The 18,098-nt window shown below is 38.0% G+C and overlaps 1 protein-coding gene across 6 annotated transcripts in view; it reads right to left on the reverse strand.

The window, feature by feature from the left end:
• Positions 1-18,098, reverse strand: part of CNKSR2 (connector enhancer of kinase suppressor of Ras 2) — a 207,743-nt gene that overhangs the window by 40,230 nt on the left and 149,415 nt on the right. For all 6 annotated transcript variants that reach the window (XM_071430403.1, XM_071430405.1, XM_071430402.1 and 3 more), the window contains 6 exons: positions 17,310-17,482; positions 15,159-15,232; positions 12,638-12,709; positions 6,825-6,892; positions 2,177-2,277; positions 471-1,002 (listed from right to left, as the gene is read on the reverse strand). In XM_071430403.1, the coding sequence (XP_071286504.1) occupies positions 471-1,002; positions 2,177-2,277; positions 6,825-6,892; positions 12,638-12,709; positions 15,159-15,232; positions 17,310-17,482 (1,020 nt within the window). The remainder of the gene's footprint in view (positions 1-470; positions 1,003-2,176; positions 2,278-6,824; positions 6,893-12,637; positions 12,710-15,158; positions 15,233-17,309; positions 17,483-18,098) is intronic.

Raw genomic sequence — 18,098 nt, forward strand, 5'->3', positions numbered from 1 at the left:
TTACAGATTTTGGGATGTCTTGTGACCTGCCTGCCTGGATACTGCACAATCACAGCCTGACTCTGCACTCCCGGATTTACCAAGAGGTTTTTACAGCTCAGATGGGGTTGGCTGGAAATCTTACCAAGTATATCCCTTAAACACATGTGTGTCATTGGAGGAGGATACTGTGCAAGTGTAAACATGAAGAAAAGCATGGAAGCAAAATCCATTTAAGCTAAGGATTACTAGAAGAAGGTGACTGGTGACCAGCCTACAGGGAAATGTCTGGTGTTTGAGAGGTCATGCAGCACTCTGGTTATTAGGCCTCATACATAAGGCAGACCAAAGAGGTGTGCAACAAGAGGGACCTGGTAAAACATGGGGGATGTTGAAAGACTGTTGGGGATATTTGATAGGGAAAAGGAAATACAACCTCTACATTACACAAACAGGACACTTGAAAAGCCACAGAAATATCCCATACTTACTTTTATCTTCCTGGTTTTCTTCTGCTGCTTTGCCTTCCTCCTCCTCCTCCACCTCCTTCTGCTGTGCTTCTTCGTGCTGGTCGGCAGCACCGACCGAGAGGCTCTGGCAGCAGTGGTTGAAGCCGCTATCCCGAGGCAGGGTGAAGCTCCGGGGCTTTCCCCCGTTCCCGTTCAGTGCTTGCATCCGCTCACCCTCCACCAGGGGGAAGGGGCCGTAGTGATCTTGCAGGTGGCACTTCTGGGTGGGCAAGGTGGACTGCCGCCGGTGCTCGGGGGACACCACGGCCACCTCGGAGAACACCGAGTCCTCCAGGGGCAGCGTCTGCAGGTAGTGCAGTCCCGAGCTGGTGAGCGGCGTCTCGATGAGGTCCTGCCAGGAGCGCCGCTGGCTCGCCGTCTTGCGCACCGGGGACTCGGTGGCGCTGCCGGCCACCTCCGGGCGGAACTCCTCGTGCGACGACTGCGACTGGGACGTCTCCGTGGACGACAGGCGGCTGTGCTTGGGCTCCACGTAGGGGCTTGTGCAGCTCATCTGCAACATCAGCAAGGAGCAGCCTTCAGATCAATGCACTCCGAGAGCTGCTGCTAATAATAACCTGCTACTTCTCATTCTCAGCCATGGCACCCAGTTCATTAATAAGTCACAAATGTACCTAATTAATCTGTCCTGATCCTAATTTTAATGCATATCCGTGTCTGTATGTCACGCCTGTAGGTCAAATACTAATAGTTATTCATAGTAAGTATCTTTACTATGTCACTTAATCCATAAAATAAGCCATGAAAATTTGCAGAAAACTGCAAATTATGGCACTATGGAAGGCATAGAAGAGATGTACCTGATTAATTCAAAACCTTAAAAATGCTATCCAAATGCCTGTTATCCTATTTTGCCTTTCTTTGGAATCATGCTTGCAGTACTTCAGTACTGTCATTCAAAGGTCTATAATTTTGTAAGATAAAACTACTGCCTTCAAATTAAACATCATGAATGCTCTTTCCCCTGTATTTCCCCACTGTTCATTCCAAAAACCATATCCAAATAAGGTGCATTAGTTAACACTAAGTATGCAGAGATGAAAGTTAGAATTTTCAGTGGAGACTAAGTTAGAAGTCTATAATATAGTTTTATGTCAACAACTGCTTCAAGAAAAAAGAAATCCCCCTTTTTTTTAATTTAAATTTCTCTATAAGAGAAACCTACTTTTTCACAATAAGAGAACACCTGGTATTGCTGTTTGCAATACAAGACAGAACATTTTTATGCTGGCATTTCTCTGGAAATTCAAGTGTAATTTGTTACTGTAATGCTTCACAGCACGACTGCTGGAGCCTTAGAGAAGAGTCTGTGTTGTTTCTGAGGTAATAACATTTTCTCAGAAAGTTGATAAGAGGGTGGTGAGGGATTGCATGGATGAGTAGCTGTCCATCATGAATGAACAAGAAGAAAGACTTCTGTAACTTAATCTATTTAGTACAGCAAGTGGGATTATAAATCCCCGTTCTCTACAAACCAGTGGAAACAGCAACGATGGCCATTGAAGTCTGCAATGTGTGTTGCTTAACCAACGCCTTCAGTCAAGCATTGACTAAAAAAGCCTCATGGTCGAGCTCCATCCTGGGGGCATGACTGTGCTCCTGGGCAGCAGGGCAGGCCGAGGTGGCCCTTTGGGCACACATTCCAGGGACAGCTGCAGGTGACTCACCGAGGGTGGCCGTGGGTAGGTGTCGTACGGGGGCGGGGGGCTGTCCTGCTTCGGCGTCGATGGAGTGTCAGCCTCCTCCTTGTCACTCTCGCTCCAGTAATCTGCAAGTCACACAGGAATCAGGTCAAAAACTGCCAGCACATTTTGATGCTTTTTCACAAAAGCAACATGAAATTCCTCCTTTGGTATTGTTGGCAGTGAAATATCAGAATGCTGATGCTGTCAAGTGTTAGCTTCTGCAACTTGGAATTGTCTTAATCTAAAGAGGGAAAATTCTAAACATTATGGGGTATAATAAACCTAATGTCCCATTACAGAGCTGTTGGACAACAATGTGAAAATGAGCCACAAATTTAACTCTTGTGCACACCTTATAAATGCAACAGGCATACAGAATACTCTTAATACATGTATCAGACTTTCAAATATTTATACAGACACAAGAATAATTACAATTGGACACTTATTGGCTGAAAAATACTGAAATATTTTTTGAGCAGAAATTATTAAAAACATAGCTTTGCTAAAGTCTTGTTGACTGCAAATAACATCAACAAATGTATTTAACCAACTGGAAAATCAAACAGGTAGGAGTTATTGCACCCATGAATAATCAGTGCTATTTTTCTACCCATTTTCTCCATTATATTCTACCAGTTAGACAAGTTTTTCAATTCAATTTCTAATAACAAACAGTGGTATTTAAGGCAAGACAGAATAACTTTATGTCATATATCTGCTTCATAAAACAGCTGCTGCCCTGTTGTCCATGCAAGAACATAAAGGTGATACAGTAAGGAAAAATATGACAATGACATTTAAGAAGAGAATTCAAAAAGAAGGATGAGAAAGCATAAAGGACATAGATTTAGTGGGTTAAGTTTAAAGCTTAATTAAAATATTTCATTTTTTCAGGAAATCAAGTCTTGGACAAGCTTATTTCAAAGGGGAAGAATATACTACATGGGAATTTATTATGTTACAAATATTTTTTTGAAGTAGAACAGCATCTAACTAAAAGGACACTGAATCTTAATATTTCCTGCAAAAAAACCCTAGTTAACTGCTGACTCAGTTCAAGACAGACAACTCTTAACATTTTTGCACATTGTAAGACTTATGCAAACATTTTGGTTGTCACTTTGTTTCTGACTGTATCACCTTCCAGTATTTGGGTAAATCATTGTATGACAGGACACTATAGCTCAGACTGCTCACAGATTAACCACAGGCAATTTTCACTTCACCTCAAGTGTTCAACAAAGTGCATCATTACTACCCTCTCTTTGATAGATAAGGAGAAAAAGACTGATTGCTGCTTCACAAATGATCTAAACTAAAAATCCGAGCTGGCACCACATGTAATTTTGTCTTTAATGATTTTTTCTTATGATTACTGTATTGTATGATCAGTGATCTACCATATTTAATCTTATTCAAGACTTAAAGCATAAACTTACCTTTAAATGACATCACCTTGAACAGGAGTCTCTATAGCTTTTTATTTTTTTAGATTTCAGTATTGGTGGGGACAGCCTTATTTATCTATTCAATTTTTCCACACAATAGCAATTCTGTTTTTACTCCAAGCCTTTTCATTTGCTTCCTGCAAGCTTACAGCTGAGACATTCTCTTTAAACAGTATAATAGATAAGTTGCATAAATAAAGCTTTTATGACTACAAAATAAAAAAAAAATCCTAACAGTTATGTCTCTAGACATCTGCAAATAATTATTTTCTGGTGAATGAAAGACTAAATCAGTGAAAACTCTTTTTCTAAATAAATCCTACTTTTAAGAAAACTTGTTTCCAGCAACTTAAAACAGCTGAAAATATTGGCAGGTAGGCATGTTTGTTCCTATTGCAGCAAAGCATAATGGTGTGCTGTGTGGTGAGAGACCTGTCAGAACTGCATTGCTCTGTGACATTTCTGCAGACTTGGAGCTCAACTGTTTATTCTGAAAGCAAAATTTAGCAGTCTCAGTGCAGGTTCCAATTTTGGCTAAAAATACGAAGGTGTTCTTGCTGTCAAATCCACATACAAGAGAACAACTGCAGGATGACGCTTTTGCACACCTTATCTCAGACAGGGAATTCTGTTGGCAGCCTATAGCTTGTCTTGAAAATTTCTGCAGTAACAGGGGTCAATTTTCAGATAAAATGTACGAAAATGGCCTCCCACCAATTTTTATAAATGCTCTGCTTTTGGCAACTGACTCATTAGAGTCCATCTAAAACATGTATGATGCTATGAAACAGTTGCTGTATCTCTCTCTGTAGATTTGTCCAATTCAGTGATGGACAAGCTCTATGCATCAGGCATATCTGGAAAGTTTTCTCAATGACTAACAGACTGAATATATTATATATAAACCAACACTGATCTGCCATTTCCTGAATAAATATACTCTATTTATATAAACTAGGGATTTTTTCCCTCTGATTTATGTGACTGGAAAGCATATAACTTTTCCAACCAAGGAAGTCCCTTGATGTATTGCTAACATGCATTGTATTTCATATGAAAAGTTGAAGGCATTTTTATAAAACTGTTCTGTACAGAATGTAACATTTTATTCAGCAGTACACCCACAATTCGATGATTCGTGCATCTCTGAAGCTCTTGAAATATATTTATGAACTTTACATTCAGAACCATTCAACTCTTAATTGAGACAGATTTGACAACTCCTGTTGAATTGTTTCAGAGGTATTATAAAGCTTTGCTGCAAAGGGCTGAACGGCGCAGAAAGAAAAGAGCTTTTGTCAAATCAAATATGCAGATGACAATTGGTACAGTCACTGAATATAGAAAATTCCAGCTTCACAGTTTCTATAATTGCAAAAATGCTTGAAGTGATAGAGAGGTTTTACTTTGCTAACTTTGCTAATTAGGGGCACTATTGAGGCTGTGTAACAGCCCTTGTGCTGGGAGCCAAGGAAAATCACCAGAGGCATTAGAACAGTGTAGGGCAGCGAGGGGACAATGTGATACTGCCTCCCACACGAAACACAACTAAGCCACACAAAGAGGGTACAGTTCTACCTACCTGCCTGCAACAAATCAACATGAGTGAATAGTGTTAGAGTGGTAATAAAGAACTCTGTCAGTGCCTAGGATATAATTTGCATAGTCAGTGGGGATTCACTGATTATCTTCAATAGGGAGACATTTTAATAATAAGCTACATGAGGCCTGAATGCACATCATCTCATGTCTATCTGGATCATCTGCTATTTTATTACTCAGTGATTTCTTAGTAGCAAAAATATTTCTCCACGTCCATCTGGATTTTGAAAGGTGTATCATGTGTAATTGTGCACTTGGACAGCATTAGCATAACATACACCTTTTCACTTACTGTCCCACATGGCATTGTAATTCTAGTGCCAACCTGCTGTCAATAGAAATTGTAATTTGGCTTTGAATGCCAAAACAGAGGATTTCCTCAAAGACTCTGAGATTCAGAGTTTGTTCACAGCCTCTTCAAGCAGTGACAACAGATGGTACACAGGCTCTTTCTAACAGGTTACTGTAGTGCTGCTTAGGAAATATGGTTCCCAAACTGATTTCCAGGTCTGGTAAGGCACTGAGAACATGACTGAAGAACAGTGAGCATGGTGCTGCTACCCTGGGCTGTGGGAATACAGGGCCTGGTGGCAAAAATGACATGAGTTTTTTGGCTCAAAATCCAAAATCTTTCTGATGAAGGCTTAAGAACCACAGAATTAAAAACTGAGGTTTTGACTGAGTGGGAAGCAGGCAGACAGACATCTGGATAAACTCTGGATCATCACTACCACTGCAATTTTCTGGTGCTTGCTGCTGGGTACATATGTTAAAAAGAGCATGAATTCAAAAGCTATCTGCTTGCCAAAGCAGATACTTAGATAGGAACCCTTCTGTGGATCCATGTCACTGGCAATTCTAAGAAACAGCCTCCACAACACAATTGGACTGACTCTTTCTTTTTTCTGTCTGCAATTACAATTTCTACTGCAACAGTTCAAAGAAAGTCAACACATTATTTTATATATGCTGGTTTTTTGACCCAATAAATATTAGGCATAAAAAATAAACATGTAAAATGTTGTAAGCCAACAACTCCAAGTGAAATACCAACAGGGCTGTAGCAACACACTGCAATACAGTAAAACCAGTAGGAATCACAAAATTTAAGTGGCCTTAAAATTAAAGTGCTCAGAGTAAATCCAATTATCTCAACAGGCTTTAGAAAAATGGTTTTGTTCCCAAGACCAATTTCATGCACTCCTGCCCTCTGTGAATTCAAACACAAATGCAATGTTTCAAATACTTTTTTTAGCCTCCAGATTCTTAAGTTTCTTCTGATAAGGGAGACAGATTCCTTGGTACCATATAGTGGAGCTTACTGGCAGTATATCTGCTCTTTTAGCTATCTTTTGCAGCCTTCTCAGAAATAATCTCAGAAGTGTCTGCAGATCAGAGGCTGAAGGAATTAGTCAGAACTCCTGTCAGAGAAGGAATTCTCTAAAGCAATAACAGCAATACCCATATGTGATTTGCTTTCGGATGACGAGAATGAGGCTTGATACACAGCAGGGAAAAGAGAACAGATGAACTTGTGATAAGAGCTGACAGAAGAAAACAAAATAACAACATATTACCTTGCTCTTGTTTGATCCTCTCTCTTTCTGCATAGCCAGCAGCAAGCATGTTAATTCTGTTGAGCCATCTGAAATAATATTAAAAAAAACAGTGATACCCATCCAGCCTATTAATTTTTGCATGCATTTCTAGCAAAAACAAACCAAGAAGCATCTGAAGGAGATTAAGGACAATGTTATTTTTCATATCAGACAGCTGTTCTCTTTGATACTTTTACTCAGGGAGTCTCCAAAGATCTATGATTTTGCTGTTGAACAAACTGTTTTCACAGCAAGGATTTTATTTCAAATGGAAAACCATGTATGATGTCAAACATCTGTAAAATAAAGGATTTAGAGATAACCAAAGAGTTGTTAAGTCTGCGGCTCACAGATATGCCATCACACAAATACTCCTGCTGTTCTGATTTCTTAAGAACAAATACCACTTTTCAGAGATTTAAGCAATATTTTAAGGCCTGAATTGGCAACTTAGCAGAGGAACAGAGCAGAAAATTGCAGTAAAAAGAAAAGGGTCACTCCCAAACAGACATTGTGGTTTAATCATGCCATTATGTTTTAGAGCTTACCCACAGTGCCATGCACAAAGAGAAGGAGGCATATTAGAATTCACTTTTGTGTTTGTGTCAGAGAAATGCAGGGAGAAAGATAGTTGCTTCAATGCAATTCACATCTAAGGCTTTAATCCCAATTTAGCCTTGAAAAAGTGCTTCCATAAATTGCACAAATTAAAAAAAAACAACCCCAAACAAAACTATACAAAAAACCCCAGCACCCAAACACACAAAAAAACAACCAAAAAACCCAATCAAAAAGCAAATGAGCTATTGCTGCTCTCTTCTAGTAGGGCTGTCATTGCCAAGCATACACTGAACTGTCTGTAGCAGGGCAGTTTCAACCTGTGCTCTTCCCCCATGGGGCTCTCAGTGTATTCATCAGCCAAATGCTTACACTGAATCAGGTCCTTCATCAACGAGGCTTTAAACCACCATGGCAATCTCCTGTGTTGTCCAGTCCATGGTAAACCTGGAATTACTTGCTCCAGTCATCCCATAGTCAGAATTTGACAGGCCTGGTTTGCCAACCTACTGGCTTGCAATTTAACTGCTAGGGTATACAGAAAGACAACTCCAGTCAGGTTTGGGTTTTCTTCAGGAAAGGGAAACCCCCATGTCAGAAACCTGTGCCTGATGGGTTTTGTTTGCATACTGCATGCACAGAAACAGGATGTTTGTCTCAGCAGAGGACATACCTTTGTAATGTCTCCTGCATGCCTGCCTTCGAGACATTGCAGTGCAGAGCAAGCATCAAATCATTAAATACAATTGCTTTCCTAGAAATTAACTCCTATCATCATGGAGTCAGAGAACTAGAGAATGCTTCAGGCTGGAAGGATCTTAATCTTCTAGTTACAAACCCCCCTGGCATGGGGGAAGGGACACTTTGCAGTGACTGCCACTGTGTTTGGTCAAACAGTGACCACATTTTTGATCTGTAAACCATATTAATAATGCATAAATCATTGTACATTGGGAAGAAAGCTAGGGATTTGCTCCTAAAGTGATTGCAGAATATTTCATGTTACCACACAATCAAAATTTCTGCCAGAAGTAGAGGGCAGCTGAAGAGGACACTTAGAATTTGAGTTGTAATTGTTAGGAAGTGCCATACAGTTGTAAAAACAAGCAGCACGCAGGAAGAGAAATCCAACAAACCTCATCTCAGACAATGATGTTACACCTTCAAAGCCAAAAGAAAAGCCATATTTTAGGCTCACATTTTTGATATGTGAAGACCTCCTTTGGGGAATAAAGCTCAGCTGCCAGCTGAGCCAGCTCTGACAGCTCAAATCAGAGGCACAGAGTCAGGGACCTCACCCAAAGCACTCCAGCCCCGTGCTGCAGAGGGAACACAAAGGCTGAGACTGTGCCCTAAGGATTAAGCAGCATAAGATGACAAGCATGTGCTCTGTCAAATGGCATGGCAGACAGTGGGGATGGTGCTTTGCTTGCCTCTCACCTCTTCAGAATTTCACATTCCCAGTTCAACCCCTGGTTTATCACCCTCACCTGTACTGCCAGCAGGGAACAGCCACCTATCATCCCCACTGGGTAGGGGTGCTGACCACAAAGCATTAGACAATAGAGCTATAAAGGTTCTCCTGTCCTTCATTCAGTCTTAAACATGAGATAGCATTTCCTGGTAAGTTTGCTTATTATTGAGGTAACCAATTAAATTAATGAACACTCAACTGTCAGTCAATTGATGCTGCTTACAGAGATGACAGATGACTGTTTGCAGAAAAGCATTATTTCCTGAAAAATAAAATCTAATGAGAGCCCAGGAAATGTGTAGCATTCTCTCACTCTTGAGAGAGACACTAGACTGACTTCACCTTTAATGAATTTCTGCAGGTCATGATCTGTGTTGAGGCGTGCACTATGACCTGCAGTGGCTGTGGGGTGAACCAGAAGGTGGTTGTAACCCCTGATGTGGTTGTACACTGTGAACAACTACAGCTTTTGAGCAGTTTGCCAGTCTGGAAACTATAGGAATGGTATTGACTTCTTCTGCATAGTTTCTGATATGTGGCTGCTAAAGGTTCCTCAGATAGGGTTAGGGAATTAGTATTATTTTAATAAAGCATGGCCAGGGTTCTGGTTTGTTCAAGTCAGACTTGTATGAGAAATCCAACACACTGGACTTGTATCAAAGAGGAAACACACTGATCTCCTGTAGAATGGAAGAGGAATAATGCATGCCTGGGTTACAATGCACTGGGGACAAAAGTTCCAATCGTACAGCTACACAAATGTTTCTTTATATGCATATTAATAGGCCATGGGAGGATTTCTATCTTTCTTCCCTTCAGTGTGTGTGTCCTGGTAGGCACTGTAACCTTTGGAGGGCAAGAGGCCAAGAACATATTGCTTCTTTACAGCAAATGCAGCTTCAATTTTCTTGTGAGAATTCTAAGGTCTGTTTTCTAGGTATGACAATAAATACAGTGTCACTGGTAACTGCAGCAGTCATTCAGGTTTCCTTTTTTTTTTCTTTATAAGAACAGAACATTCATTTCTTGTCAGTATTTAATTAAAACAGTTTTATGACACATAGAACTGGATTAAAACCCCCTGACTCTCCGCAGACCTGCAATTTCTGTAAGGAAGGATGCATAGTACTCTCCCTCTCACAGACTAGTAAGAAACAATTCTCTATCTTATCTCACATTCAGGTAGATGCAATACTTTTAGTCAAAGCAGGGTGCTGTATGGGAATTTGGATACCTTAGAGTATCTATGAATACCTGAATGCAGTTTAACCAGAGTGAAGAGAATAACAATGAATTTCCAAGCAACATGTTTCCATGACTATACATTTACACTAGAAAAAAGTACTATGCATCTATAAAGGATATTCTGTCCTCTTCTCACAGAGGAAAAAGCATGCTAACAGGTAAAAAGAACATTTTGCTGGTGTGACCATATGGACTAAAGGGACTTCAGATGCCACAGCAACAAAATTCAGTGATTATAGCTCTCCAGACTCCTTACCGGCACCATGGTGTGGCACAGTCATAAAAGTAGTAAGAAAATTGGAATAGTGACAGAAATACCTGAGATTAAAATACTCATTTTATGTGAGTAGATACACACAAACAAAAACTTCATAGCTTTTAGGCAAACATTTTTTTAATATAAACAACTGAATCATTTTATACAAGAGATGAAGGAATTGAACCATTTTGAACTTTCAGTAATTCTATATATTAGCAGTTTTCTACTGTCATTTCTTCTGCTTCAAGTATAAACAAAACTGAAATGACTGCCTGATACACAACTAGAATTTATGTCAGAAATTTGACAAAAAAAGAACATAAAATGATCAAAAGAGAACTAATTTAACTTCATAATTTCATTCCGTATTTTACTTCATCTAGGCTTCAAAATACTTTTAGACAGGAAGCATTTTATTATCCCTGCATTTGAAAGACTATTTTTCAGTAAATTTTTTTCCATCTATTGAGTTAACTGAATATTTGTGAAAGTGAAATAATTTTTCTAAAACATTAAACAAAGTGAAAAAATAAAAATCTTTGGTGAGACTCTAATGGCAACTCAAACGTAAGAATTTCAAGTAATTCCACAGACCTTGACCGAGTTTGAATTTACATGTTTATAACCCAGATCGAAACTTTGTCAAGCTCATTCTAAAGGAATTAATATGCACTAGTTTCAAAATATGGTAAAAAGACTATTTGTGGTGAGAAAATAAAAATATTTTAATTCCTGGGTTTTACACTGTGCAATATATTTTTAAAATACTGCTGCACATTTGCTGCTGTTTTCTGATTACTGAAAAAATATATAAATTTCTATCCTCAAAAAGAAGGTGCCTTGTCATACTGAGTGAGGACCTGCTGACAGAAATGATTCAGCTACTGCTGTGGTTCAGCATATGTTGAATACAGACCAAGCCATTATTCTGTTTGCTGCACAACAAACTGCTTTTTGAGTGACTGGCTGGACAGAATTATCAAGGAAATGCAAGCTTAAAATTTCCCAAACCAATAAAAAGGTTTTACGTTTCCTAACTGTGAAGAGACTTTTGAAGTGAGCCTCAGTCATGCACAAACTTCTGAAAAAATGTTGACAGATATTTCTAAAGGAAAGCAGGCACAGGGTAGTATCAGCATGCCTTTCCACCCAAATATTATCAGCAATGAACTGGCAGTATCCTGAAGGTGCTCTGCCAGGTAGTTGAATCTAGTACACACAGAAGAGTGTGTACTAGATGATGATTATAGATGTGTACTAGAACCATGATTATAGAACTTGCTAAGTTTTACTGATTCAGTTTTATCTCCTTTTTCCTCTGTTTTGAAAACAGCTCTGGTCAGTGAGGATATCAACAGACAGTATCTAAGATAGAACAATTCTCAGGTTGCAATAATAGATTTTTGTTTGTGTTGTCTGTCATTTGATGAAAATGGCATATTATTTTGAACTAATTTCAGTTGATATTGTGAAAATAAATGAAATAAACCCCCTAATATTTGAATAAACATGGGATTCATGTTCTAATTTACCATTCAAATGAATTAAGACGAATTGTGTTTATTTTGTGCTGAAGTCTCAATCATTTTTCTGAAAAATTGCACAAGTGGCCAAGAACAGATACAATACAATTTAGGAGTCAAAGAACTAAAGACTTAAGTCATTGTTCTTTTTGAAATGCTGAAATTTTCCCTATCAAATCCAAAACAACCAAAGTTTCACTTCAAAATTCATCAAAGTAGAGAGAATCTGCAAAATTCATTGTAACTTCCACTCCTTTTTCAAGACTGGCATAAAAAACCAGCAACTGCTTTAAATCTTTCTCCAACTTCTTACTCCCTTCAGGACAAGAAACAGAAGGACTCCCAGAGGAAGCCTCATGTGTTTGGGAGTATGAAAGGAAGCAAAGTTGGAGATACCTCACCTTTGCAGGTGCCACACAACCAAAACCAGAAACCTGGAATTCTGAAATTGTGTTTGGATGTTGTTTCACACACTGTATTTATTTCTTTTTAGAAACATAGAAGCATGTTTCTAAAGATTTCAAACCTTTGTGTCAAAAAAGAGGTAATATTTTTGAATCAAATAATTAACATATGAAGCCAGTCAGAAACAACGTTTCCCTGCACCTATTTTCTCAGCAATTAAACTTATGTTTTTATACTAACAAGTAATTTATTATACCTGTGTTATTAGTAGCTTCAAGAAAATTCACATTTAAGGAGTGGGTCCTTGAACTTTGCTAGATTTCCTTACCTGTTCATATCATCTAGATGTTCAGCAGCAAAATAAAAACTTTTGATCTTAGGATGGCAGGCTTTGAATGCACTGTAGAGGAAAAACACAATTAAAGAAATGTAATGGCACAACTCTTTTTTTTTTTTTTTTCTGAAATGTAAGATCACATGGTCACCAAGGAATGAGATGAGTTCATATTTCTGCATGCCCCCAAACAGTATATGAACATACAACTTTTAGGATTGTGCCAGGTTTCACCAAGTGAAGTGCTCTTCAACTACCCTTCTAAATAATCCTTGATTCATATGTGCATAAATAATTGTTCAACCATCACCTGCAGTGTACTGTTAAGGATCATCAGTTAAGGACAGAATTTTATGTTTTGGGTAATTTTGCTGATATACATATAGCTGTCAATTTTTTCTGAACAGAAAACTGACTGAACAATTAATTCAATACAACAGTAAAATTCTCAGTCCTTGTGATTTCTCACATCCCAATGACTTTGACATTACCTTTAGCTCTAATGACTGCATTTCAAGCAGGAAATTGTGATGTGCTGATTGACTTCTGAAAAGCTGCCATAAATCAACAGTGTCTTCATGAGGTCATCCTAAGCAATGGGCAATTACATCTCATCTTTCCTTTCCACCAAAGTAATCAACATGACTGGGCTGAGAGAATTACTGCATTTCATACATAATATGAAATAAATTACTAGAAAGAGTCTTTTAACTATGTTGGATAAAGATTTATGGTGAAGTACATGAAGACCCAGCAAATGCATTTGAAATAATGAATAATTTATAGTAGAGAAGAATCATTTTGAGAACAATCTGAAGGTGTCTCTTAACAACAAAAAATGTAACAGTCCTAAAGAAAATAAGGAAAACTGCAAGCCTGATACATGATGAGCATCATCACCATTTTTCTGAGACATAATGGATATTATATATATACACATACACACATATATATATAATGTAATATAATAATTCTCACTCTCTAATCAATTGAGTCTCAGAAAACTGGTAATGACATTCTTTATGCTTATCATGCTTGCAATTTTCAGTATACATGTATGTGTGCACACAGATGCACACATATCTGTGTTTTAGAAATCAGGCAAATGAAATTGGTAACAGGAAAGTTACTGCTAGAGAAGGTAACATAACATTGAGACTAAACAGATTCCTCTAACACATGACAGCAAACAGTGTTATGCAAGTCAAAGCAGATGTACAGTGACATCTGCTCAGTTTAGAAAGACATCATCAAGTCACTGAGACCTAAAACTGGACTTCTTAAAACTGTTACAGCATCTGTCATCTGGATTCTTAGAGGGTTTTTCCCTTTATGTGCCACCCAAGCAAAGAATCTTAATAGCCACATTTTATGTGCTGCTATTCAACAGACATTAAATCAAGTAAAACCAAACCAAAACAATTTTAGCAGGGTGCAATTCTGAAAAATGAGTTGACTTTATGCTGCTGCACCAACAAAAAAGAAACAATGAAGGACTTTAGCCACGTGGCCCAAGGACACAGGACAACAGACTTAAGCTAATGTATCTTTTTTTTTTTCTTCACAGCTTTTATCTTCTGCCCTTTGAGACCACCTTGAAGTGTAGAGCTCATCCTAAAGAGAGATATAGATCATCTGATACGAGGTTGGCGCTTTCTGTAGAACTGCAGGTAGTACAAACCATACCATTTTGCATTTGAAAATTATGTTTTGGATGAATTTCAGCAATTCCAGTCTTGTTTAAAAATGTACAAATTATTAGAAGGCAAGGCAAAAAAATTTTGAACAATAATGACTCTAAAAATATCCCTGTGGGAGCATGCACCTGTCACATTGCTACACATGCTTGAACTTATCTAAATAATAAATGGATTTGTGCAATAGCACAAATCTGGACAGCAGCATAAACAGGTGAGAAGAAATTTTCTTTGAGACCTTTAGGTCCTATAAGAAAAATACAACAAATCACTGTCATCCTCTTTTTTTTACTCTGCCCCAGGACTGAAATAATGTCTCAGCAAACTTTGAGATGATGCTATTGGATTTGGAGTTACATTAAATATTGATGCCTGGCCATGAACTTGGGGATTTTCTTATTTGGATGGTCTCTGTATTATGCTTAAAGCTGTTTCTTGAGTATAAAGAACACAAAGACTCTCCAACCCTCAACAAATAAATAAAAAAAAAAATAGCAACCCCAAACAGAAAGGGAAAAAAGGAAAGTAGAACTAGGAAAATACAGGGACAGAAGTGGCCAAGCAGCCTTCTTGCTCATAATTAATTTTGGTCTAGTCAAGCACTGTGGTTCACAATGAAGTGAAAAAATAACCTTCTTTGGGCAAGATGGCACTCCAAACAGAAAAAAATAATTTGCTTTTTTCATATGAGTTTATTATGTGATACAACCTCCTGACAATTGCAACAAATTCCATTATCGCCCTGTTTTAAAGGAAAACCTTGTCTTTTGTTTGCACTTCATTTATTGTATAATTGCATTATTTTTAAGCATGCTTACTATTTCTTGCGGCATTCACTGGCTCTGTCAATTTTAAATTCAGGTAGACTGATGAATCCTTCTGCTTTTTCATCCTGCAAAGATAGTTCCAGATATTACTGTAGCTAAAGTAAAATGAAAAAAGAAACCCAGCCTGTTGAAAACTTGCAAATATTTTCACTTGCCTGCTTTTTCCAAAAGGAATACTAATGTCTGCTCTGCTCTGGCAAACCTCCCACAGAAGTCACTGGGAGTTCTGCTGAAGTACCAAGACAGACCCCTTCATGAAAAATACCATTTTAAATACCCAGTTTTGTGAACAATTTCACAGCTGAACCAGCATTTGAAAATATACAAAATGACCAAATGTATTCAGTCAATTAGTTACTGTAATTAGTTAATTTTTGGAGAAAATGGACTAATTAGTAAGGAGAAATGCAGCCTAGTGGAAGAAACAGAGAAAAAAACCAATTTCAATGGGTGCTGTTTATCATTTTTATGTATCACAGCTAAGAGGCATCATATCTCTTCAGCTACTTTTATCTCTCTACAACATTCAGCATATATCTGACCTTCCTCTCCTCTCCACTGAAGATTTTACAGAGTTTATTTTATCAGCTATGCAATCTCCCTTGACTTTTCACAGTTTGAAAGCATTATTTATATTAAGCTACTCTTACATCAATAATACAGACTTGGTTATTTAATTGCTCATAACTTTGCATGCAAAATTAACACAGAATCATAGAAATGAAGCTGGAAAGCACACAAATGTATGTGAAGAAATATACATCATTTCCTAAGAGTTTAAATAGTTATTTACACCACATATACAGTCCATATGATTATATGCCTTCCTAAATATAAGTAAGAGGCAGAAATCAGCATATAAAACTGGAGCTGGAGTCATTAGGTGGAAGGTACAGGATTGTAACTGGTTCTGCACTAGCAGGTATTTTAAAATCAAAAAGACACTGTTTAGAATAATCTTGCTATTTCTTTTTTGAATGATTGCCTAGAGAAACAGAGATTTGGCAAGAGCAGTGTTTGCTTGTCTGTCCACCTGTCACTGATGCAACCCCTACCAGCCTTTGACTCTACTGATGATGACAGACACTGTGCTGAGGGAGCTGAGGGCTCAAAAATAACCAAAACTCAGAAAACCTCAGGGAAACTTGGGATGGGGTGGGAGATGGAGGTGCTGAGAACACTGCACTCCACATGGGAAGGATGGCACAGCTCAGAGCTGCTCCTTGGACCCAGTGCTGACCACTCACTGCACTTGTAGCCATCAATTACTGCCCTGATGAAAACCTTGTAGTAGCCAGTGGAGAGGAGGGAGTTAGGGTTACTGATCTGAAGCTGGGATCAAGGCACAAATGGACTGAGTCTGAGAAAACAGGCTTTGGAACAGCTTGCTCTCTCTTTACTCAGAGAGAAGTTGGGGATTACCTTGAAAAAGTTATGTACAAATGCTTGCTGTGATTAAAAGAACAAGTCCAGGACAGAGTGCATACAGATGTTAACAATGGCTTTATCTCAGCATATTTACTAATGAGTCTAATAGGATTAAAAATCAAGGTATCATAACACTGGCAAAAAGCTTTGCAGCTAAAGCTGATATAATAAATGTGTACCAATGCAGAAAATGTTGCATAATCAAAGCTGTACACAATTCAGCTGGGATGCTCCTGTGCTTTTAAGTTCAGCATTTATGAGCACTGAAATCATATCAAAAGCTACAAAGAAGAAACAACAGGAGAACAGAACTGAGAAAACAGAACTATCTTCCTTAATTGCCTAGCCGAGAAACAAGGAACACCAGGCAGCACAACATTAAAGTTTACACTTCCATGACTAAGCTTGAATGACAGGATTAAGTAATTACCTTTTTGCTTTCAAGGGTTTGAGGATAAATTTATTCTAAACTCGTGTCATGAGGACACAGAAAACTGTGTTATTTCTCCATGTAGTAAGAGGTGTATTGGAAGGAACAGCTATCTCAAAACCTTCATGGTAATTTTGTTAGACAGTTAATATTAATTTCAGTATGATTATTTGGGTGAATAAAGTTATTAACATATATAAGCACTGAAAGCATTGTTTTCACACTAAATCCTGACTACAGCACTATACAAAGTATTCATTGAGACCATGAGTATAGGTGTTTACCTCTTCATTGATATACCAATATAGAGATGTGTCCTTCAGGACAAACCAGTACTTTTTCCATTTTTGGGAGAAATAACTCTTGGCATCTTTCTTTTTCCAAAGCCAGCCTTCACAGTCCCCTCGACCAAGATCTTTACATGAGATCCGTCTTTTGCTTTTACCAGGAATAGGAGCTGAAAATGACAATAAGGTGATGTGAAAGCATTTGATTTGTCCACTAAATCAACAAGACACCTATGCAGAAAGCACTATATATCTGTTTAAGAAAATGATTAAAAATTTCAACCTTGAATTGCCATGAAAAATTATTACAAGCATTCCATTTTGACCACAAAGCTTATGCACACCACCATAATTTAAAGGCCAAAGCAAACCAAAACAAACCATGTTCAGCATCTCAGAGCTCATATCCTATGGATAAGACAAAAAAAAAAAAAAAGAAAAAAAAGCAACACAGAAAGAGAAGACAGAAGACACTATAGAGAAAAGAAAGGCAAGATATTTAAAAATAGGAAAAATGCTTATTTGTAATTTTCAACATATTTCACATTAGAATAAAGCACACAACATATAAATTCATGTACTTCCCACTTGGTTACCAAATACAACTATTTAAGTACTTCACAGGTGTTCACAAACCTCTCTTTGCAGCTCTTTTTGAAACTCAACAGTTCCTAAGGCCTTTGTACTTCAAAATCAAAGGAGGAAAATTTACTATGATATAAATTACCTGAGAGCGTAGGTAATGAGCAAGTGCTGCAGTGAGGCATTACCTGAACACAGCTGGAA

This window comes from Agelaius tricolor, unplaced genomic scaffold (genome assembly GCF_023055355.1).
Source record: "Agelaius tricolor isolate 1412-34295 unplaced genomic scaffold, bAgeTri1.0.p SCAF_7, whole genome shotgun sequence".
Taxonomy (NCBI): Eukaryota; Metazoa; Chordata; class Aves; order Passeriformes; family Icteridae; genus Agelaius; species Agelaius tricolor.